Here is a 23,870-nt window from a genome sequence, read left to right on the forward strand (position 1 = left end):
AGTTTCACACCGCAAGCTTGCAACATTAGCCTCGCGAGAGTATTTACAAAAGACACCTAGCAATTTGTTTTTAGAAGTTGGTCATTTATAAACTTGATAGTCTTGAAAATTTGTTGAGATGGGGATGTGTAGCCTACAACATTCAATAAAAAAGCTCCGGTCTTGTCATTTCACCTTTATGGAACAAACATATGGGAATATATTGCAATGTATTACATAATACATTTCCATATATGGGAAACTAGTGCTTATATTTTTCAATATAGCCTACTGCAATATATGCATTTACCATGCATGGCTATATGGGTGTTTCTTCAACTAGGGTTTTTTTTTAGCCTTGTGAAGAAACGTCTTCAAAAGTCATAACAGTCTCATAAGTTTAAATAATTTGTCTAGTTTTAAGGTCTGTAAGAGGACAAACTTAGATTACGAGAGAAATTGTTAATATTTACATTTTTTTTCCCGACCTGCAATGAACAAATGTCATTTCACCACATTTCAATATACAGCTGTTATTTAAAAATAGAATAACTTTTGCCACTCAAGAATTGTCTAAGATCATTTTTGTAACTAGTTTTATCAGTTTTTCCACAATGTACAATAATTATACATTTGTCATTAGATAAATTAACTGCTCTTAGGACCAAATGATGAACTGTACACCTGTCACACTCTGAAATTTAATATTGGTTTGGGTAAGAGGCTAAGAGCTTATTAGAAAATAAATAACTCGAATTTCTATATAGAGCATGATCTATGCTCTTGATACATTTTGTCTATCTTTTGGATTCATTTTTAATGTGTGATGAGAACTTTTAAAATATTTATAAAAAAATGTGTGTGGTGAAGACACAGAGAAACAGAAAAGATAAGAAACAGTAGAGATATTTATTAGAGTACTTAATACTTAAACTCATCACACTCATTAAACTAAATTCACAAAGTCATTAAACATAACCACACCTGTTTTTAGTGTAGTGCTGAGTTTGATGTAAACTGATTTGTCTCACAGATGAACGGTTACAGTGCATACTGTAAGGGGGGTACAGTTATCAGACCCAGGACCAGATATGATGAAAGAAGACCAGGAGTCGTGAAGTTCAATCAAATAAGTACAAATTTACTGAAGAATAGTTTGCAGTTAAATTGGTAGAGTCAGCGTCAAAGTCTCACGAGGAGGTCGCAAGCTAACTCTACCTTACACAAAATCTTACACCAATTATACCATTTCCAAGGACATTCATTACATATTTGTTACTTCTGATTGACTAAGAGAACATAAAGTCTAAACAATTCTACACTTATAGATAGACAGTAGGGTACATTGACGTTAATCAAGATAATTGTCGTCCGAGTCCCTGAAGGTTCGATGTTGACCTCGGAGTTCGTCGAGAAGGGTCCCGAGATCTGCTGCTACATATCACGAGACCTGCACAAAATATGCAACGCATACACAGAAGCACGAAGAGCATAACAGTTCTAACAAGGTTGTAGAGAGCTTGAGCTTATTGTTATCAGGACAGACTGCCCAAAACAAACACCTTCTCTCCTCAGAAAGAAGTACAGATAATATTCACTTTATTCGCTAGAGCAGGGGTCGGGAACCTTTTTTGACCAAAGAGCCATTTTTTCATTTTTGGATAAAGCATTTTTCCAAAAGAGCCACAGTAAAAAAATAAAAAAATAAATATATATATTATTATTAAAGACGTGTTTTTTCCCCAATAAATTCAAAAGTAGTAATTATTAGGTCCATAGACAACTAAAAACAAACAAATATTCAGCAAACAATAAATAAGTTGCAATATGGAATTAATTGTGCAGGGCTTTCACTGAGGTTGAGTAGTGATGAGCATAAATCCTCTTTTGTGTGCGTGTGTGTGAGAGAGAGAGTGAATGCACACAGTACTTACATCTACTGTGTTTACGTGAATACTCGACTTGGCATTTTGAAATATTTCTGTTTATTTGGCCGTTTAGGCGCGCAACCGAAGACAAAGGCTACTATGCTTGTCCGTGTTGCGCTCGGAGCGCGCGCACAGCATCCTGTCAGTAGAATTCAGTTCTCTTTCGCGACTTATCACGCTTTTAATATTTATTTTCTATATAAAGCACATCCTGTTCTTTTCTTTCTCATTCATTCATGTTTTGTTATTAATAACTTTAAACAGAATCGTCAACTGAAATCTGCGCGGATTATCAAAAATAGACACATTTATAGGACATAGCCTGAGGCAAAAGTGAAAGTACCAGCGGCCAGCGGGTGAAATGTCTCTTTGCGCAGCAAAGCACCCGTTTCAATAAAATGATATATTAAAGTTTATATAGCCTACTTTTACATTTTCGCTGCTGTTCTAAAATAGTTTTCGCCAGCTTGAATCCAGTGCAGGAGCTGTAGGTTACCACAGAAACGTAAGTGGTTAGTTGATTGCTGTGGTGACTCGTGACACTCGCGAACAGCACTGAACACGCACTTTTGCCGGTAGCCTACAACTTTAATATTATTATTATCATAAACTTTTCATTAACTTAGTAGGCTGTAGTAGGCTGTACTACAACAAGGGAATTGTAATTGGTTGCTTTTTCTGCAGAGAGCCGATCTCTGTTGATATGTCTTAATTGTTTCATCGATGGTTTGTTGGTAAAGGGTGAGAGACCTCGCGAGCCACATGATTTTTGCCAAAGAGCCAGATGTGGCTCGCGAGCCATAGGTTCCCGACCACTGCGCTAGAGAAATACACATCAAAAGAAATACAATTCTGTGAAATAGATCATATAAGTCATGTAGAAGTTGACCCCTGTAACCTCAACTTGGTCAACAGAAAACAGACACAGAGCCATCTGATGGGCCTTCAGGCTTGCCCTCTTCTATTAGTTATTAGCTGTTTTCCCAATACAAAGGACCTGTTCTCAAGGACCTCGTCTAGGGCAATAGTCACAGACACCATAATGCACTTAAAAATATATGAGCAGAAATGCTGACAACAAAATAGGATTAAAACCATATATGAATCACTCGTGAGTATAGTTAATGATTATAAAACTTGATTAGTATTTGTTATAGGAATAATGTAAAATACAAAAGGATATATATTGATATAGTGAAGAGGCAAGGGAATTCTGACCCCAACCCTTCAATACTGTAAATAACTGACACAACTGATGGCAAGGCAAAAATGTAAGCAATAAATAATGCAACAAAATTTTACCATTGTGAGCAATTATGAGGCTATATAATTGTGAGAGTTTGAATATATGCACGTTTGAATATATATGTGCGCAGGAGTGTAGTCCTTCACAAATCAACCCTCAACAAACTACTTGTTAGGCCTTAAAAAAATATATAATTTAGACATTTTTGTTGCGTCTGCATAGCCACGTGAACCGGAATGATCCCGACAACGTTTTATCTGTATAGAGGTAAAGGGAAGGAGGCCTTCACAGGAGAGAGACTAGTTGACACTTCAGGACTGCAGGACAAAGAGACTAATATTAGCGTAGACGCCATCCTTTCTATGATGTAGTGAGTGAGTACATCAGGATTTATGGGAAGTGTTCCCGGTTCCGGCTGATCTAATCTATGCAGCCTAACATTGAATTATAGAAGTCTATAATGTGTTATGCTTATGCTAGGTCAAAGACAGAGGTGGGTAGAGTACCCAAAAACTGTACTCAAGTAAAAGTACAAGTACTTATAGAAATATTTACTCAAAGTAAAAGTAAAAGTAATAATCTTAATAGTTACTTGAGTAAGAGTAAAAAAGTATCCAATGAAAAAAAACTACTCAAGTAGCGAGTAACTTACTTCGGATCATATAGGCCTAATATATATATATGAAGACTTCAGATGCAAAAGCCTCTGAGTGCCATCTGAAACTTTCTTCTAAAACAAGCATTTTTATGAAGCTCGTATATATAAGTTCAGTAATTTCACTTTAATGACAATTAATAGGTACTTTTCAAGTACTTTAAGTGAAATAACTGAACATAAACATACAAGCTTGATAAAAATGCTCTTTTAGAAGAAAATTTCAGATGGTACTTATAGGCTTTTGCATCTGAAGTCGTCATATATATAAAATAATATTATTTAGATTTTTTTTTATTTAAATGACTATTGTTTTCATAAGTAGATTGGCGGTTGCATAGTTATAATTTTCTCCCTGATATTATCAATCTTGTTAGTAAAGAAGTTCATAAAGTCATTACTGCTGTGCTGCTTGGAAACATCTGGGGTTAAAGATTTATTTTTCGTTAGTTTAGCCACTGTTAACTAGGTAAAAGAGGCTCTATGTGATGGGATTTATCTGACCTTGGTGACGCGAGGCCGCTAGCAGACGGTCTGTCTGCTTCCTGACCTGAGCCCCAGATTGTCATGTTTGAGCTCTAAAACTATGTGCCATATTACTAGAGAGAAGAGCAGCACCATCCCAGGAGGAATGAATACCATCTCTTTTCAACAGGTCAGGTCTGCCCCAAAAACATTTCCAATTGTCTATGAAATCTATATTATTTTGCGGACAACACCGCGACAGCCAGCCATTGAGTGAGGAAAATCTACTATCTCATCACTCCGGCGAACAGGAAGGGGTCCAGAGCAAATTACATTTACATTTATGCATTTGGCAGACGCTTTTATCCAAAGCGACTTACATTGCATTATCCTATACATTTATACATAGGTATGTGCAATCCCCTGGGATCGAACCCACAACCTTGCGTTGTTAACGCAATGCTCTTACCACTGAGCTACAGGAAAGCGCGAAATAAATTACAGTGCCTGATATCGTACTTGCAAGTTCACACACCTCTTTAATGTTAATTTTTGTGATCTCCGACTGGCGGAGTCTAACATCATTAGTGCCGACGTGAATACTAATCTTAGAGAATTTACGATTAGCATTAGCCAGCACTTTTCAATTTGCTTTGATGTCAGGCGCTCTGGCTCCCGGTAAACATGTGGCTGTGGTGGCTGGTGTCTCTATTTTCATGTTCCGTGTGATCGAATCACCAATTATCAGGGCACAATCAACAGGATTCTTAGTGAGTGTTTCACTGAGAGGGGAGAATCTGTTTGATGTTGTAATCGGAACGGAAGAGCGGTGTTTTGTCCCACGACTACAGCGTCTCACCATCACCCAGTTGCCCTGCTGCACGGGCTCTGTAGCCGGAACCAAACAATGTACAGAGTTCACTAAGCTAGTCACATCCAAATTAATATCTAAAGCCCTCGCACTCTTACAATTAACCTCGATTAAAGTTTGGATGCGTGTCTCTAGGCTCGAGAACGCAAACCCTGAAATAGGATCAAGCTGCAAGCCCTGAAAAATGCTGAAAAAAGTTATCTGCACAAACCTCAAAAACACAAACTCGCGAAAACGCAGACGGTGTGCACATACACATCACGTGTTTAGTCCATAGGTTTTTTTTTTTTTTTTATCCACTTTAAAGGAGAACTCCGGTCAATTTTAACATTGAGCTCATTTTTTTGTACATTTGGAGTGCTGTCAACACAGAGAACAACGACAAAAATCGGACCGAGTTCACGCGCGTGATCATAGGTAACTAAACCTATGCGCGTGAACTCGGCAATCGACTACTTTGGACTTCAACCGGAAAACAGGATGTAAACAGGTATTTGCGCTGGCTTAAATAACATCATTTTTATACATATCTTTCACATCTACTGCAGTCAGATTCACTCGTGTTCACTCTGAAGGAATCACTCACATGACCTGTGCACTTGTAATGACACATCAAGGATGTCAAGAGGCTAAAAGCAGGTTTAAAACTTGCCCCATTGAAGTCAACATTGGTGCAAATTTTAAAAATAGAATAACTCGGTGTAGGCAACACCGATTTTTGTCGTGGTTCTCTGTATTGACAGCACTCCAAATGTACAAAAAAATGAGCTCAATGTTAAAATTGACCGGAGTTCTCCTTTAAGTGTGTAGTCCAGGAGACAAGAATATAATAAACTTTACCATTTCAGCTACAATCTCCACTTTACTGAGTTCATTATCGCATAGTACAGGTGTGTCGAGAGACAAGCTGTTCTCTCATCATCATCTCCATCTCCAGATTCAGATATGGATCCAGTAGATCTGGAAAATCTACTTCAGCTTCTTGTTTCTTCTCAACTTCAAGCCTCTTTTCTCCCAGTATAGTGTTATCAGATGAGCTTTTCCCAGAGCCGGTTCTGCCCATCAGAAGAACCCAGATCATCTGGACTGGAGCCGATCACAGACATCTCTGAAAAAGACAGAAAATACGGAGTATGAATATGTAAAATAAGGCAGACTTGACTGTATTGTATTCTCCGGGTTAAGAGAAAAACGACAGCAGAAATGAACTCAAATGCCACTGAATATCATCAGTACATTATATATTCATCAGCTCAGCAGGGGCGGCTGGCCAATAGAGGGCGCTAGAGCGTTATTTATTTATTTAGCATTATTTATTTTATAAAGATATTTGTAAAGGTAAAAAATGCACTGGAACTATATCGATTTAAGGGGGCAAATATTGTCCCTTACTGAAAAAGGAGTGACTGCAGAAAGTAATACAGAGGTCAACGTTAGGTTAAAGATACAAACAAAGAGGGATTCAAACAAACAACATATAATAAGGTAGAATTTACAGACTGTGAGCTGAAGAGAAATATTCAGAGAAGGGATGAACTAAAAACATGCTGACATGCACGAAAACCAGCCATGTATTGGGCATTTCTTGGTTAGCCATCATGTGGTCCCATCATGCCATCTTCATCCTCCTCCTCCACCACCTCTTCATCTTCCTCCCTGTACTCTCATATGTCCTGACTACAGCTACACACATCCTCAAACTGCTGAGGTGTTGTGGCTGCAGTCTGGACAACAGAAGATGGAGGCTGAGGCCTGGGAGGGTTGTTTGGAGGACTAGGAGATGGCAGATGAAACTGATCCTCTAAATATGAATGAAGGACCTGACTCAGGCTCAGGTTGAGTTACCCCTACTCCTCCATGGATGCATATACCACCACAAATGCCACCTGAAGCCCTTGTGCTAAGTACTGGCCTATTCTTCCTCTGCTGTGAGAAGGGGGGACTCATTGGGCCCAGTACCTGTTTTATTAAATGCTGTCCTCTGCAGTGCTATTTTCCTTTTAGCAAGTCCTGCCACTTCTTCCTGACCTCCTTCCCTTGTCCTTCAATGCCCCTAGTTGAATCAGTTTTGTAGCAATATCCTCCCAGATTTTTTGTTTTAGTATATTTGTATGACTGCCCTTAAAAATGTTAAAAAATATATGTTTCTATAGCTCCACCTCCTCTAAAATGAGATTAATCTCCTCTTTTTGACAAATTTTGTTTCTTTGTTTTTTTTTTTTTGGTTCAGCCATTTTGCTGTAGGTTTGTGCTTTTATAGATTATTGGCCTCGTAAAAAATGCACATCAGATGAAAACAATGAGGCTAAACATTTCATAATACAAGCATGTGCTCCAATTACCAGCCATTCTGCAAGGTGACATTTCCACACTTGACAAACGGACAGCGACTCTCGCCAAAATCAAACACTAAGGAGGCTCGAAACAACATGAAACTGTGCTTGAAGTATCACCAGGGGCTCTACACATGAACTCGAGCATTGACAACATTGTTTGTGTGCACAAAGTTTGCTAAAAAGAAAGGTTTTGTATGACTTACACAGAAGAGACTTTGTTTCTCAGCACATGAAAATAAACTGCTTACCGTGATCTCAGACTGTGCTTAAGTGGTTTCTCCACTGCATGGATCTTCATGTGTAGATTCAGGTGAGTTTTAAAAGAGAAACTCGTCCCGCACTGATCACATGTGTGCGGCTTCTCTCTGCTGTGGATCCTCTCATGTAATCTCAGATTTGTTGAGTGACTGAATCTCTTGTCACAGTGTGAACACTTGTAAGGTTTCTCTCCAGTGTGGATCCTCTGGTGCTGTTTTAAACCGTACGCTTTAGTGAAAGTCTTCTCACACTCAAAGCACATGTACTCTCTTACACCAGTGTGAGTTTTCTCATGTCCATGTAAATATTGCAGCCGTGAAAAACTCTTTCCACACACAGAACATGAATGCGGCTTCTCCTTCGTATGAACCGTCAGGTGTTTCTTCAGGTTTGATGCACTAAGAAATGTTTTGCCACATTGATCACATGAGAACGGCTTCTCTCCGGTGTGGATCATCATGTGAACATTAAGGGATGATAAATGACTGAAACTCTTTCCACATTTATCACATGTGAACGGCTTTTCTCCGGTGTGGATTCTCATGTGTTGATTACGATGTGTTATGTGTGTAAAACTCTTTCCACATTGATCACATGAGAACGGCTTCTCTCCAGTGTGGATCCTCATGTGAATCTCAAGACTTTGTTTGGTTGTGAGACTCTTTCCACACTGAGTGCAGGTGAAAGATTTCTTGGCTCTTCTTTTCTTTAAAAATGTATTTTTAGTCTTTGAGCGACTCAAAGGTTTTTCTCCAGGTTGGACATGATGTTCCTCCTTCACTTCACTCAGTTCTTCACTCTCCTCCTTCACTTCACTCAGTTCTTCACTCTCCTCCTTCACTTCACTCAGTTCTTCACTCTCCTCCTTCACTTCCATCAGGTCTGACAGGAAAGAAAAATTACTACATTTAATTTTCAGTACATCAAAATAACTCAAAGAGAGAAATATAAAGTGAAAGGACACGAAAGTGAGCCCTGATGTAATAGTAGAAAGTAGACAACTGTTATAAAATATGATAATTTGATGCCTTTTTATAAATTGATTATATGTCCTTGAAACTTTCCATGAATGAGGAAAATGTATCTTCCAATTATTATTTTTAAAACATTATAGGCACGAATCTCATGTTTCTTTAGCAAGAACTATTGAATATATTTGATCAATGACACAATTATCTAACATGATATTAACATTAAAATATACAATACTGCCATATTTTGACACCAACGTTGAGCAGGGGCAGTTCTAGAGGCGGGGCCACAGAAATCTGATTGGCCCCTGATTGGCCCCCGTTAGGGGTGGGGGAAAAAATCGATTCTTAGATGCATCGCGATGCGGACGTGGACGATTCTGAATCGATTCACAAATGTCAAAAATAGATTTTCTAAAAAATATATATATATATTTTTCCTAATAACGCAATATTGACGGAACGCAAAAGGCAGTTGTGCAGCGCGCGGACAGTCTGTGGCGTGCACAACAGAGACACATGATGGCTGAGCGCCAAATTCGAACGGCACCCTCTCGGTTAAAAGCTAACGTATGGAAAATTGGCAATTTCATTGTTATCTATTTAGTATTTTTTGTATGAAAGCTGCTTTCTGTATCGTTTAGTTTTCACATCAATATGCTGTAAACCGATCTGTTATACGTACGTTATACTGCCCTGCAATATGTGCAATGCCAGTCACAAAAAGTTACATTTTGACTGTGCTCTCTGCAGATGTTCATTCACTCTTTCTGTATAAGCTGTTTTTGATTGTGGTATACAGCAAACATTTCAAGTCATAACTCTTTATTATTTAGTTGTGAATAAGAGCGGCTTTGTATGTTACTAATTATTCAGAATATGCGTAAAGGCCATTGCACACTGAGTCCGAAATTTTCGTATGCGTTTTTTCGTGTTCGTCAGCCTTGAAATTTGTCACGCACAGAAACCTTGCACACCGAGTCCGATGCGTATTTATTAAACCTTTGCGGAAAAAAACGCAAAAAATACAAAATGGATTCGTCAAGCAGTGAGGATGATTTTGTTTAGTGGTCGACCGATATGGGATTTTTAATGGCCGATGCCGATATTGAGAAAGCAATCTGGCCGATTGGCCGATATGAGGCCGATACAATACATGTGAATACAGTAAATGAGAGACATAAAGAATATTGGTGAAACTAAATGAACATTTATTGTACATACTATTTATGCAAAATTCTTTTTGCAATAAATAATATTTACTAAGAAGTTAAAATGTAAACAAAAAGGTAAGGTAACACTTCAATAAATAAAGTTTTAGTGCAGCTTCTTGTCTGCTTTAATATTTAGTAATTTTTTCAGTCAAATAATTATAATTATTATCGTGCTGCTTACTGCAGGTTACAAATAACATTTATCATTAATGAACCAATCGAAACAATATTCATAAATTAATGACAAAATAGTATGTGAAATTACATACATTTTATGTACAATACATAGTTAAATATAAATCTCACATAGTTTATTTACACTTTACTTTAAACAGGTTGTTTTACTTCAAGTATATTTAAATAATAATGATTTATGTGTTTAGTTCCCTTTCGAAAGGGAACTCTACACTACGTCAGAATGACGCTATGGGGAACGCCTCAGGCGTGACAGGTGTCTGAAATCAATATCAAATCACGGCAATCACATTGACCGGCGACAGCCCGTGAATCATTAACGTGAATGATTAACATGCGACCTGCAAGTATAAAAGGGCGCCTTGCAAACATGACAAACATCTTTTCGTCTTCAGGGACTGTTTTGTCTGGTCTTAATGTCAAGCATTAACGGCAATTAGAAAATGAAGCGCACACTTAAGGCAAGTCCTAAGGTAAAGAATTTCATTATATGTGTTGACCCGTGCCCAAGGTTTTTGTTGCCGGGTGACACACATGAAATGTGCATTTTCTGTCTGAGTGAAGAGCACGCACGGGACGCTCTCGAGGGAGCGTCCTGTGCAAATAATAAAAAAAATAAATAAATAAAAAAAATCCCTCTCAGATGCGTCATCGACTGACGAGAGCGTGTTGCAGGTGGATGACGGAGACGTTTCTCCTACTGGTACTGCAGCGAGTGCTCTTCAGGACGGGCAAGAAATGGCTGATGAGGATGAATTAGATCCAGAGCCTCGTCAGCCATCCTGCCCCGTGTATGCTGAGCTGGTGGTTGATATGGGGCGTGCCGCCGACAAACTTCAGTTGCCATGGCGGCGCGCTCAGGGAGAGATCGCTCGCGGCAGGCTTGACGATCGATTTCTCCCTGAACATATGGCACCAGCTCAGGTGAGCCTTCCTTTCCTTCCTGATCTCCATACTGAGATCGAGAGGGCTTGGAAGAACCCATACTCTGCTCGTATTCACTGACATCAGCGGGGTGATTTCGTTGATGTTGAGTGGATCAGGAAGCATGGGTATGTGTCGATACCGCCGATTGACGAGACGTTCACAAAATATATCGTGTCTGGGCGGGTGTCGACACTTAAAGCTCCAACCCTGCCATCCAAACCGCTTAAAGTATCAGCTCGTTTGAATGGCAGAGCATACACGGCAGCAGGTCAGGCCGGCGCTGCTCCCCATACCATGGCGGTGCTGCAACCTTACCAGGCTGACCTGCTGTGGGATCTCGACCAGGGGGCGGGGCTGTCCCCTGAGGCGGTTGCTGAGCTGCATCGAACCACAATTTTGTCTCTCCGGGCCTGCTGCCGCGATCGGCTGATCGATGGCAGCGATGGTGGCCACGGAGAGGAATCTGTGACTTAACATGGCTGATATCGGGGAGAAAGAGAAATCCTTTTCTCCTCAATTCACCAGTTTCACCTTCTAAACTTTTTGGCACCTCCGTGGATGCGGTGGTTGGGAAGTTTAGAGAGGCGAAGGCACGCTCAGCTGCTTTTGACATGTATACCGCTGAGATCCGGGTCCAAGCCCAGGCAGACGGGAGGCCCTGGTCCCTCTCGGTCCGAGGACCGTAGACAGGACCAGAGGTCCAGTGTCGCCTCTCGTGCGCCCCCTCAATGGAGGAGTAGGACACAGAGAAGGCGAGCCTCCCGCAAGAAGAGGGATCTAAGGGAGGTCATCCAGCGCAAGCGCACACAGCGTGAGTAAGGGTTGATCTCCCTGGAGGGCCATTTTCTACCAGCCCTCTCTCTCTTCCTGACTCCCCAGGCGTTCTTGCTACATCAGGCCTGGGGCTGGGCCCATGATAGAACTATGTTCTGTTGGCCCGCCTTGGCTTGATTAGTGTGAGCGCCTCTTTTAGGCATGTAAAAGTGGTGGACCCCAGGTTTTTGTGAATCTCTGGTGGAGTCTTCACTCCGCATGCCGCAGGTGAGCTGATTGGTCTTTTAAGAATATCTGTGTGTACAAATAACACTGACATTTATTTCTCTACAGACCTCGTTCCCTGTATAGACCTAGGGAGTCGTACTGGCAAGGAGGAATAAGGTAAAGTAAGTTTTGGACTTCAGGGCCCTGAAGCCTCCCCTCAGTTGGTGGCTGGAACGAATTAGGGAGAAGCTCAAAGAAGATTTGGCTTCCGTGCTGAGTGTGTGATGGCCTTCCGGTCATAACATTTTTTATGCGTGGTGGGCCGCCGCTCATTTCTGTTTAGCCTCAGGGCTATTAGCCACCCAGGGGTAGAGTAGTTGGTCTTCCTAAAAAAAAAAAAAAAAGTTTTTTTGTTTAGGTTTAGACTGACGCTGGCGCTTCAGATAGATCTCATGTCTTACCTATCGGTTTGTGACATTGATATCCTGAGTACTTCGCTCCCCTGAGCTCTGTAAGGTGTCAGTAGGTTGAGTGTTTCACAGCCTCTCAATCAAGTTGGCTTTGGCTCCTCTGAGCCCTCAGGTAGATCTATGCTTATGGGTCGGCCCTAACCCGGGCGCCTCTGTAGCTGGCCTAGGCTATGTTTGGGATGTTGGAGGCGTTCTGCTAAGTATAGCTGGCGCATTCATTATGTGTTAGGCTTCCTCCCCTAGATTTCAGCCTCCTCCCTTAAATGGGAGTTGTTGGCCAAGGCCCGCCCCTTTCACTGCATTCAGGGGTGATAGAGTAATGCAGGGTGGTAGTTGAGGTATGATCCTTCAGGCAGGGTTAGGCTGTCTTTCGCTCTGCGATGTGATAGTTTGCCAGACCCTGCCGAACAGAGCTACTTGGATTAGGCCTCTAGAGCTGGCTCCACTCAGCCCGTTGAGCTGAACCACTCGAACGAGGGGTGAAGGTTGGTTGGCTTACAAGCAAGCCCCGCTTCCCCAGGCTGGGCACAGGACAAATCCCTGTTACCCTTTGGAGCCACTTGCAGGCCCACTCCCTGTCTAACATTTCAGGGGCATATGGTGTTACTCCCCCATTAAACGCGGGTTAGTTTTGAGTAATCCATTCTCAGCTCTGTATTATCTACCTCACACCACGATGGCTCCGGTTGAGCAGGGAGTTCTAACTACATTTCATTCCGGTATTTGAACTCCGCTCCCTTGAAGCCAGGGCATTGCCATGAGCTGACGCCCATGCATTTAGTAGGTAGGCCCTTGAAATGGGGCCTCCACTAGGCAGAGTGGCGTATGTTGTACTCCCCTGATATGAGGGTATTGCTTTTTGCTGAGTACACTGCCTTTGGCAATGTGATTAGGTACCAGGATGCTGTAAGCGCTGTAGTAACAGTTTTTCTGCCTTGAAGGCTGCACAGTTAGGTAGTAGGCCCCAGCAGGCCTCCTTGACCGGGTAGCCCCTAAGATAGGGCTCCTAGGCCAGCTCACCTTCGTTGGTTGGCCCTGGTAGTTCGGGCAGAAGACTCACTACCGAGTAGTAGGTCTTAACAGGCCTCCTCGGAGGTGGGTCATAACATTGTGGAGCATACACTAGGTCAAAACTTTAGGAAAGTTTTTTATTAGTATGGTTCCAGCAGTGTTCATTAAAGTAGCAGAAAGACTCGCTATCAGCTAGTAGGCTCGACCGGGCCTCCCTGTTAGGCGAGTCCCCAGCAGCAGTACACATCCAGCTGATTAGACCGTTTCAGGAAGTAGGCCTCTTCAGGCCTCCCTGAAGATGGGCTCCCACATTTTTTGTGGGGATCAGGTAGTAGGCTTTACTAGGCCTCCCTGAGGGCTGAATCCCTCATACTGTGGTACTAAGTGGCCCTGAGGTTGAACTATCAGGTAGTAGGCCTCATAAGGCCTCCCTGAAGGCAAAGCCCCATAGACAGTCAACTGGACTGCCAGTCTGGCCCACTGTCAGCTGTGGTTTTCAGGTAGTAGGCCTCTCCAGGCCTCCCTGAAAGTAAGCTCATTCATGTCATGGTTCTCTGGTAGTAGGCCTCACCAGGCTTCCCTGGAGTTGAGTTCCATCATACTTTGAGTTTCCACTTAATGTGGTTTTTCTTGAGCTCCCACGTTCTGTTGTTATCAGATAGTAGGCTTCACCAGGCCTCTCTGAAGGAGAGCTCCCACATACTGTTGTTGTCAGGTAGTAGGCCTCTCCAGGCCTCTCTGAAAGTGAGCTTCCACGTTCTGTGGTTATCAGATAGTAGGCTCCATCAGGCCTCTCTGAAGGTGAGCTCCCACATACTGTGGTTGTCAGGTAGTAGGCCTCTCCAGGCCTCTCTGAAAGTGAGCTTCCACGTTCTGTGGTTATCAGATAGTAGGCTCCATCAGGCCTCTCTGAAGGTGAGCTCCCACATACTGTGGTTGTCAGGTAGTAGGCCTCTCCAGGCCTCTCTGAAAGTGAGCTTCCACGTTCTGTGGTTATCAGATAGTAGGCTTCACCAGGCCTCTCTGAAGTAGAGCTCCCACATACTGTGGTTGTCAGGTAGTAGGCCTCTCCAGGCCTCTCTGAAAGTGAGCTTCCACGTTCTGTGGTTATCAGATAGCAGGCTTCACCAGGCCTCTCTGAAGTAGAGCTCCCACATACTGTGGTTGTCAGGTAGTAGGCCTCTCCAGGCCTCTCTGTAAGTGAACTCCCATGCACTGTGGTTATCAGGTAGTAGGCCTCACTAGGCCTCCCTTAAATTGAGCTCCCACGTTTTGTGGTTGTCATGTAGCAGGCCTCTCTAGGCCTCTTTGTAAGTGAACTCCCATGCACTGTGGTTATCAGGTAGTAGGCCTCACTAGGCCTCCCTGAAGTCGACCTCCCACATACTGTGGTTGTCATGTAGTAGGCCTTACCAGGCCTCCCTGGAGGGTTAGCTCCCACTTACTGTGCGTTTCCACTTAGCATGGTCTTTAAGGTAGTAGGCCTCTTCAGGCCTCCCTGAAAGTGAGCTCTCACGTTTTATGGTTATCAGATAGTAGGCTTCACCAGGCCTCTCTGAAAGTGAGCTCCCACATACTGTGGTTGTCAGGTAGTAAGGCCTCTCCAGGTCTCCCTGAGAGTAGTTTCACAGTGGTGCTGGGTTTTTGTAAGCTAGTGGCCGCTTACTTTCAGTTTAGCCGACCTTATCAGGCAGCTAGCGAAGGTGAGCTTGCGCCCTGGCTCGACTCAAGTTTTTATCCTCTGCTACGGGTTCCCTTCTGGAACTTTATCCTGCTACAGCCTGGTTGCCTACCAGGTAGATCTATGCTCCCCTCACTGAGGGTCAGTATGAGTATGTGGTCTCCTGAGTCTAGTCAGTCGGTCGTAGGCCTCTCATGAGGCCTCCCAGTTAGATCAGTCCTTAGGCCCTCACAGGCCTCCTTAGTGTTTTGAAACACAAACACTGGGTTGATCCGTGGATCGAGTAGAGAAACTCCCCTCGCTGGCAAGGGTTGTAAAGCACTATGCTGAGTCATACTCTCCAGGATATCCCGTCTCTGAGATCCGGTCCGAGTGGTTTACTGCCTGCTTCGCAGTCCCTCGGGTTGGATGCCTTCCTAAAGGCAAGTGTCCAGAGGCTCTGTCTTCGGACAGACAGGAAGTGGCCAGACTGTAGTGTCTTATATGGTGACACCAGGTCAGGCCTGCCTGGTGGCATTTCAGGTGGCACGTTCCCCTGAATAGTGACTGGCTGGGGTTCCCTCAGGTTCCCTAGCCACATTCCCTAGAAGGGACCCCTTCTAAGAAGTTGAAGTTGTGGTCCTAGGCCCTTGAGCAGGCCCAGGTAGACCTTTCACTAAACTATGTTTAAGGAGGTTTTCTGTGGTGTCATTTAGCTTGGGCTATGACCGTAGGGAGTGCTGTCACTGACAGCTCAGTGTGACCTGGGGGTGAGTGGTACTAGCGTTCATTTGAATTGCCAGTTCTGACAGTTTTCACTGCCTTTTGGCATGCACTCCCCTTAGCATGGTGGCGTTGGTATATCGTTCCCCATAGCGTCATTCTGACGTAGTGTAGAGTTCCCTTTCGAAAGGGAACGTCTCAGGTTACGACTGTAACCTATGTTCCCTGAGAACAGGGAACGAGACACTACGTCTTCCATGCCTCGGGGCCTGCCTGCAACAGTCCCTTCAGACGATAGGATGTTTGTCATGTTTGCAAGGCGCCCTTTTATACTTGCAGGTCGCATGTTAATCATTCACGTTAATGATTCACGGGCTGTCGCCGGTCAATGTGATTGCCGTGATTTGATATTGATTTCAGACACCTGTCACCAGGGACGGATTGACAATCTGTGCGTTCTGGAAAAGTCCAGAACGGCCGTCCAACCGAGGGCCGTCGGCACAAAAAAAAAAAAAAAAAAAAAAAAAAAAGTCTAATAAAGCAATATGAACAGCCAACAGCAGGGGCACTAATACGATCACTTATACTACGTGTAAAAAACAACAACTGAGGAAGAAGAGTCGGCCTAGGCTATAGCTTACTGTCTATGGCAGGGTTCACCAATCTCGGTCCTGGAGGGCCGCTGTCCTGCAGAGTTTAGCTCCAACCAGCTCCAACACACCTGTTTGAAAGTTTCCTAGTGAGACCTTGATTAGCTGGTTCAGGTGTGTTTAATTGGGGTTGGAGCTAAACTCTGCAGGACAGCGGCCCTCCAGGACCGAGATTGGTGAACCCTGGTCTTTGGGCTATAGCCACTGACAGAAAGTTAGTTTTATAAGGCTGCACTTTTAAATTTGCTTACATTATATTTGAATAGCAGTGGTCTCCAACGTGGTGCCTGTGAGTTGCCCGCTAAACACATTCTATAAATAGCCCCAACTTGCCGTCGGGGTTCCAGACTTCGAATAAATGGTATAATTTTGCGACCTTTTCAACTAAACGTTTCAATTTGAACTTTTGCCTCTACAAAATTACCCAACTCTCTTTGATTGTACGCTGTCATTTGCGTTGCGTATGATGATCGCTTAAATCACATGAATGTGAATAATGGCAAACGCTTAAAAAGCGGAACAAAACTTGTTTGATCAGAGCAGCGCATTAGTAGCTCGGCCCAAACAACAGCGATCGCGGACAAAGCAGCTGTGCGGGCTGATCTCGATCACGCGAACATACACAGTGATGCGCGATCCACTGAGAAGCATTTAAATTCAGCGCAGAATTCTCTATCTCTATTATAAACCCTCAGATGACTATGTGATTTAAGCTTGTAAAAAGCCAGATGAAACAGCGCTGATATTCTCAACATATTGACGCAAAAAAAAAAAAAAAAAAAAAAAAAAAAAACTGGCGAAACATTGTTCCGAGGAGAACAAACCAGTTAGAAGACATTCACACCACAACTGAATTAACTTTAGTAAAACAAACTTTTTTGGCAGAAATGTGCCTGTATTCATATTAAAAATGCTGTTATATTAATATAGTCATGTATAAATGTATTAAATGTAATGCAGTAATGTTTTTGTTTAGAAGTTATGGCAGTTTATTTATTTATTTTGTTTTTTCATTTATATTTATAAATGTTTGGTCTACTGTTTTTGATAACACATACAATAGGTTTATAGAAAATCAACAAAAAAATCAATTATATTTTCATAATTTTTCAGGATTTTTTTTTTAACGCTTTTAAGTCTGAACTAGAATATCAAGATATTTTATTATTTCCCATATGATGGTGAAAAGTAAAAACGCTTCACCATGTTATGTATAATAAATATTGGAGTATGACAAATAAAAATTCCTTCTAGATTATTTTATCCCTTGAGGTATAGCCCTCGCACACAAAAAGGGTTAGAGACCCCTGGTATATAGTAACTATATGTTTTATAATTACAAGTTTGTGTAATTTGGGGTTACAGCCAGTGACATTTCATTATTTGTATTTTATGGCATTGTAGGCTACATTTTTTTGTTTTTATTTGAAGGCTGAGGCTTCATTAATAAACACAACCCCAATTATCATCATTGGTTTTGAGATGTTACTTGCTGTGAATACCTTGTCTGATAGGCTACAGTATTGTGGCATAGTATCAGGACATCCTGGCTAGTGTCTGTCGCACACGGCTAGAGGCGAATGGCCGGATGATGGGCCTATTTGGGAGAAAGTCCAGGGCTGTTTTTTAGCCCCAGTCCGTCCCTGCCTGTCACGCCTGAGGCGTTCCCCATAGCGTCATTCTGACGTAGTGTCTCGTTCCCTGTTCTCAGGGAACATAAGTTACAGTCGTAACCTGAGACGTTTTGCTTGTGTGTTTCTTTAAAAAGTTGCAAGCCGTCACATGTATTTGCATGACATACATGAACATATGAAAATGTATACTACACACGATATTACGCCAATCATGGATAAATAAATACAGTAGATAGTGAATAACATTTTCAAGGATTTTTCAAACGTAATATTATTACATAGTGTTCTCCTCTCATCCACCTCACGCGACCAACTGCACGCGAGTGACGCGACCCAGCTTTTCCGTGCACGCGAGTCCGTTGGAAAACAGCGTCTAGTTTAAATGTAACCCGAGAACAACGCGCGTATCTGAGGAACAGCCAGTCACAGGATTTTTGATTGTTTGTGAGGTAAAATGTTTTCAGTTTTGTTTGAATTCGTTTATATCACATCTGTGACCCCACTGGAGCAACCGCTGGGCTGCGGATCTGACATATCACGGTACTGTTTGAATAGACTCTGCTGCATGCCGGAGTGTTTTTGTGTGTAACACAATGTAGCGTCAGGTTAGAAAGCGAATGCGAATGGTCATTTACTGTGTCTGTCAGATGTCTGCTTCACTTCTGAGTGGCTTGTCTTACGGTGCTGGGTGGAGCAGAGCGAGTGTATTCAGTTCATTCACGCTCGCTCTGTTCGCGTCAGTGGAAAAAAGCGCTAATGCACAGTCACAAACTGTTTTGAAATATATCGGCCAAACGGAAATATTTATCGGCCGATGCCGATATCTAAAAAAATTCAAATATCGGCCGATATATCGGCCTCGGCGATATATCGGTCGACCACTAATTTTGTTGCCCTCTTTCTTCTTAAAAAGAGAAAAATAAAAAGAGGAAATATTGGGTCCATCCAATCTTGAGATTGCGCCGAGAGGAAGGAGAGTTTCCTCCTTATCAAGGAGTTGCGAAATTATCCCGAGCGATTCAAAATTTACCTCAGAATGTCAGTGGAACAGTTTGATGCTTTGCTAGCGATACTGGAGCCACATATTATAAAGACGACCACCAATTTGCGTGAACCAATCGATCCTGAACAGAGACTGGCAGTATGTCTAGGTATGGACCCTTTTTACAGTCCATGGTAAATTTCGATCTGATTGAAAGGGAAGGTGGCTCTGAATTGTCTAAACCTCTCAAAATACTGGCTGTGGATGCGAAAAACGCAGAAAATCGAACCCGATCCGATTTTTTTTATTACGGATGAAAGTTTCGTAGACAGTGTGCGAGCGTGATTGACATAACGTGAGGTCGATTTTTTTTTTAACGTGCGAAAATTTCGGATGCGAATTTCGGACTCAGTGTGCAATGGCCTTAAGTCCACAAGCATTATGTTTGTATGAGAGCTGCTGGCACATCGTTCTATATTTTTTAATGAAAACTGTTTGTGAATTTGCTACAGCAAAATGTTTTTTTGTCTGAAGGATTATATTGCTCATTGGAAATAACAAGAGGATGTTGGTTAGAAATCTATTATTAAATGCTAGAGATTCAGAATATGCTGAAGTTTGTATTAATTTACTGCAAGTTTGCTGCTAGTACAGGCACACATTTATTTTCCTGTTGGCTCTTTGCAATGTTGGGACAAATGCTGGCAAATGTAACCTTACAGTTGACTTGCCAAATCACTTCCATTTGTTTTATTAATAAAATTAATATAGGAAGTATTGGAAGTAAGTTCATTATGGGTCATCATAAATACTTTGCTTTAAAAGTACCAAGTAATAAAAAAAAATAAAAAAAATCGTTAATAATCGATAATCGTTACCCTCTGAATCATAATCGAATCGAAACGTGAGGTGTCTAGAGATTCCCAGCCATCAATCGTCGACGAGAAGAGCAACCGGAAAATTCTTCACAACAATCACAGATGCAATTCCACCCCCAAACAATTAACAATAATTTACTCTTTATAAGCGCCGACATGATTATATTATGATAATTTGATGTCTTTTTACAAAATGATTATATGTCCTTCAAAAGAAAATATAGGCCTGCACGATTTTGGGAATATATAATTTTTCTGGTTAAAATTGCTTTTTAAAATTCACAGAATACACACACACACACACATACGCAAATGTTTCCAACAATATATAATATAATGAACACTAGGGGTGTAAATCGGACAGTTCATCACGATACGATACGATATCGATTCTCTCAGTCAGCGATACGATATTTTCCGATACTTCAAAAAATTCCACGATACGATTCGATTCGATTCAGGGCTATATCGATCGATTAATCGATATTTAGATATTTTGTTCACACAACCAGTTACGTTTTTATTAACTCACAAATGCAATCAAAATATATAACATGAACGTTTAATTAAACTCTTTGAAAATTGCACACTCTCTCCCAATTGGGACATTTATAACAGAAGTGGTCATTTGCAAGTACTCCGTTATTGTTCATTTTCATAAATCATGTTTTTTATTATTATTGTGCATCCAAGTAATATTAATCAAACTGCAGCAGGGTTGTTTTGATTAATAATAATAATAATAATAAATTAAAAAATACAGGTAAATTACAAAATTCAAGTTAATTGAAAATATGCTTTAATATGATAAAAAAAAAATTTAGCAGATACATTCACATTTCATCTTTCTGAGTCAAACAAAATCAAGTAATTGCTCTGATAAATAATACAACACTCGGTTAATCTTCATAATGTTGTGATAATAATCTCCTCAGCTGACATAGACGCCTAACAAACTTTGTTGTTGTGATAACGTACACGCAGCACAGAGAGCTTTTCCCTCACCACTAAACGAGCTGCTTTAGTAAGGTCCGTGAAAATGTTTCAGGTTTTATTTTCCTTTTACGCCCTGAAGAAGATATCATGAGTTCATTGAAATTATCCATCCTCGATCACTTTTAGTCAGCTTTGACGAAACTCCTCTTAGCCAGCGCGTCTTTTCAAAGTGACATCTGACCTGAATACTGATAAAAATATATTGATTATCATGTGATACTTCAAATGTTTCCATTCGTTATTATGATATGAAATGAGATAATAGTAAAAACATGAAGCCTAATGTTTGGTGCGTTTTGCTTTTCAAACGCGATCGCGATACATTCATATTATATTATACATCTACGTTTGAGCAGATATCCACAAACACAGTAACAGTAAACACGGGTCTAAATATTATAATATTCACCATATATCTAGCAACAGTTCAACTGCAATGTGAAATTTATGCAACAATAACATAACGATGAAGTGCTTGAATGTTTCTAACATGAATGTTCTTCAGCATCATGAATGAATGAAGAATAAACACCAACCTCTTTGTTCTTCAGGATCTTCAGTGTGTTTCATTCTGCAGGGTTCTGGATCACTCATGTTCTCTCTGTCCTCTTTAATAAACTCAGTCTTTGCAGATTTCAGCTCTTCCTGATGATCTGATGCTCGTCTTCACTTGTAGCTGATGGGAATTTACAGTATTTATAGGGGAATTACAGTGGGAGGAGCTTCACTGATGATGTAAATTTAGTGGGAGGAGCTTCAATGGTGATTAATCACAGTGGGAGGAGCTTCAATGATGATGTGACTGCAGTAGGAGGAGCTTCTCTGATGATGAATTACAGTGGGAGGAGCTGATCTGCCAAAATCAAAAATATAAATCACTGAGTTTTCTTTCATTGCTTTCATTGCAATTAATTAATTATTTTTAATTATTTTTATTGCTAATCTTAACATTATTCTGCTTCTTCATTAAAATACAGGTATCTAGAAATATAGAAAATAATATAAATAATTTTAATTATTTTAAAATATAAATAATGGTAAAAAAAAAAAACAGTTAAAACCATAAAAACAGAAATAAACGTACATATAGTAGCCAACAAATCCCCTCAGTCTGCTGACACCAATGAAATGAGTTTTAAGTGTCAATTTACAGGAGATCTGAAGACATCAGCATAATAAATGAGGTGAAAACAGGAACTATTGTCATGAAATAAAGAGTGTTTTCAGCAGATCTGTTAATATTGATGAGCCTCAGACTATCAACACTCATTCAACAAGCCATTCAGGATCATCAGCAGATCATCTCACTTTATTCTGAGTGTTTGCTGTTAGAAACACATTATTTGAGTCAGGATACATGATAAAAGCCTGTAAAACTACTCTACTGAAAGAAAGTATAGTAATTTCTCACAATATGACATGGATAAAACATCAATAACACAAAAACAATCACTAATGACATTCATCTTCATCAACCACTACAGAGAAATAATTACAGAAGCATAATATGTCCACATTAACCCTCTAGGCGCCACGGTCGAGTAAAAAGCACTATTGTTCCTAAAGTAAAACGCTATTCATATATTAGTATTGCTTTAATGTCTCACGTGGCTCATCTTAGGCTCAATGTAAAGCATTTAGCAGTCTCTGTTCCAGTATGACACTTGAGATCGATTCACATTAATTCCCTTCACAGATCTTAAACTTTGACTTTTGACTTGACAATCACACAAACGAACACAACATCGCTCAGGTCTGAATGAACTCAACATATTCTCCTCATGCTCGCTGCTGCTGCACTAAATGTTTATTTCAGAAGGAAGACGCCAGAAAAGACGCACAAGTATCGCTGCGATCGATGAAAACAACACAGAAATGAGCCTGTCGCTTAATCAAACTGTATAAAGTGTGTGTGATGGTTGTGTAAATATGAGAAATACCGTGAACTGCTCTCCTCTCCTCAGAAGACTCGACACTGAAACTCTCAATGAGGGGGGGGGGAAGGGAAGAGACGGTGTTACAATATATTCGGTTCCTGAAATATTTGGTTCCAATGGGTGGAGCTATCATGAATTTTCACGAGACCATAGCGTGGGCGGGGCGACAAATACAAGCGTGTGGAACAGAAATTATTATCGTGAGAGCCTCAGTCAGAACGCGTTTTGTTTTATGGATTATTTATTTCAAACAGGTAATAAAGTTGAACGAAGTTAAGCTTAAACTACTCGTATATATTTTATAAATAATGAATCGTTTTGTAGCATGTGTTTCAGTACTCTGAGTTTACCTGAACTATTACAGACCTGGGGCCTCATTTATAAAACTGTGCGTAGGAACCTTACTAAAAGTGTATGTGTGCCCGAAAGGCAAAAATGGCGTACGCAAAAAAATATTCAGACTTATAAAACCGTGCGTACGCCAGAACCTGCAATCTTAGAAGAAAAGGTTCTATATAGAACCTTAAAAGGTTCTATCAGGCGCTACGTATTTGGAACCCCTAAAAGGTTCTATATAGAACCCTTTTTAAGGGTTCAATCAAAAGAACCCTTTAGGGTTCTTTGTAACCAGGAAAAAGGTTCTATATGGAACCTTTTAGGGGTTCATTCATTATCATTTGTTTTGTCCTTTCCGGATTAAATATTTCATATTATTGACAAACATCAAGACACTAAAATGTAAAAATGTAATTCACATAAAAAAGTCACCCATGAATACTAAAAAAAAGCACACCCAAAGTGCATAGAACTAGTCATTTATTTATAATAACAAAAATAATCACTATTACTGATAGAATGCTACTGTAATTTCAAGTATTCAAGGCTTTAAATGTACAAATCAAC

At 40.9% G+C, this 23,870-nt stretch overlaps 1 protein-coding gene across 1 annotated transcript; it reads right to left on the bottom strand.

The window, feature by feature from the left end:
- Positions 1–5,438: 5,438 nt before the first annotated feature.
- LOC308690380 (uncharacterized protein) lies at positions 5,439–23,069 on the bottom strand. Its single transcript, XM_081364781.1, has 4 exons — positions 22,971–23,069; positions 21,567–21,883; positions 7,729–8,620; positions 5,439–6,252 (listed from the first exon to the last, which is right to left on the bottom strand). The coding sequence occupies exons 2-4, from the start codon at positions 21,622–21,624 to the stop codon at positions 6,222–6,224; spliced, it is 981 nt and encodes a 326-aa protein (XP_081220907.1). The 5' UTR covers positions 21,625–21,883; positions 22,971–23,069; the 3' UTR covers positions 5,439–6,221.
- Positions 23,070–23,870: the final 801 nt, after the last annotated feature.

The sequence above is a fragment of the Scardinius erythrophthalmus genome (genome assembly GCF_964197995.2).
Source record: "Scardinius erythrophthalmus genome assembly, chromosome: 1".
In the NCBI taxonomy this organism is placed as follows: Eukaryota; Metazoa; Chordata; class Actinopteri; order Cypriniformes; family Leuciscidae; genus Scardinius; species Scardinius erythrophthalmus.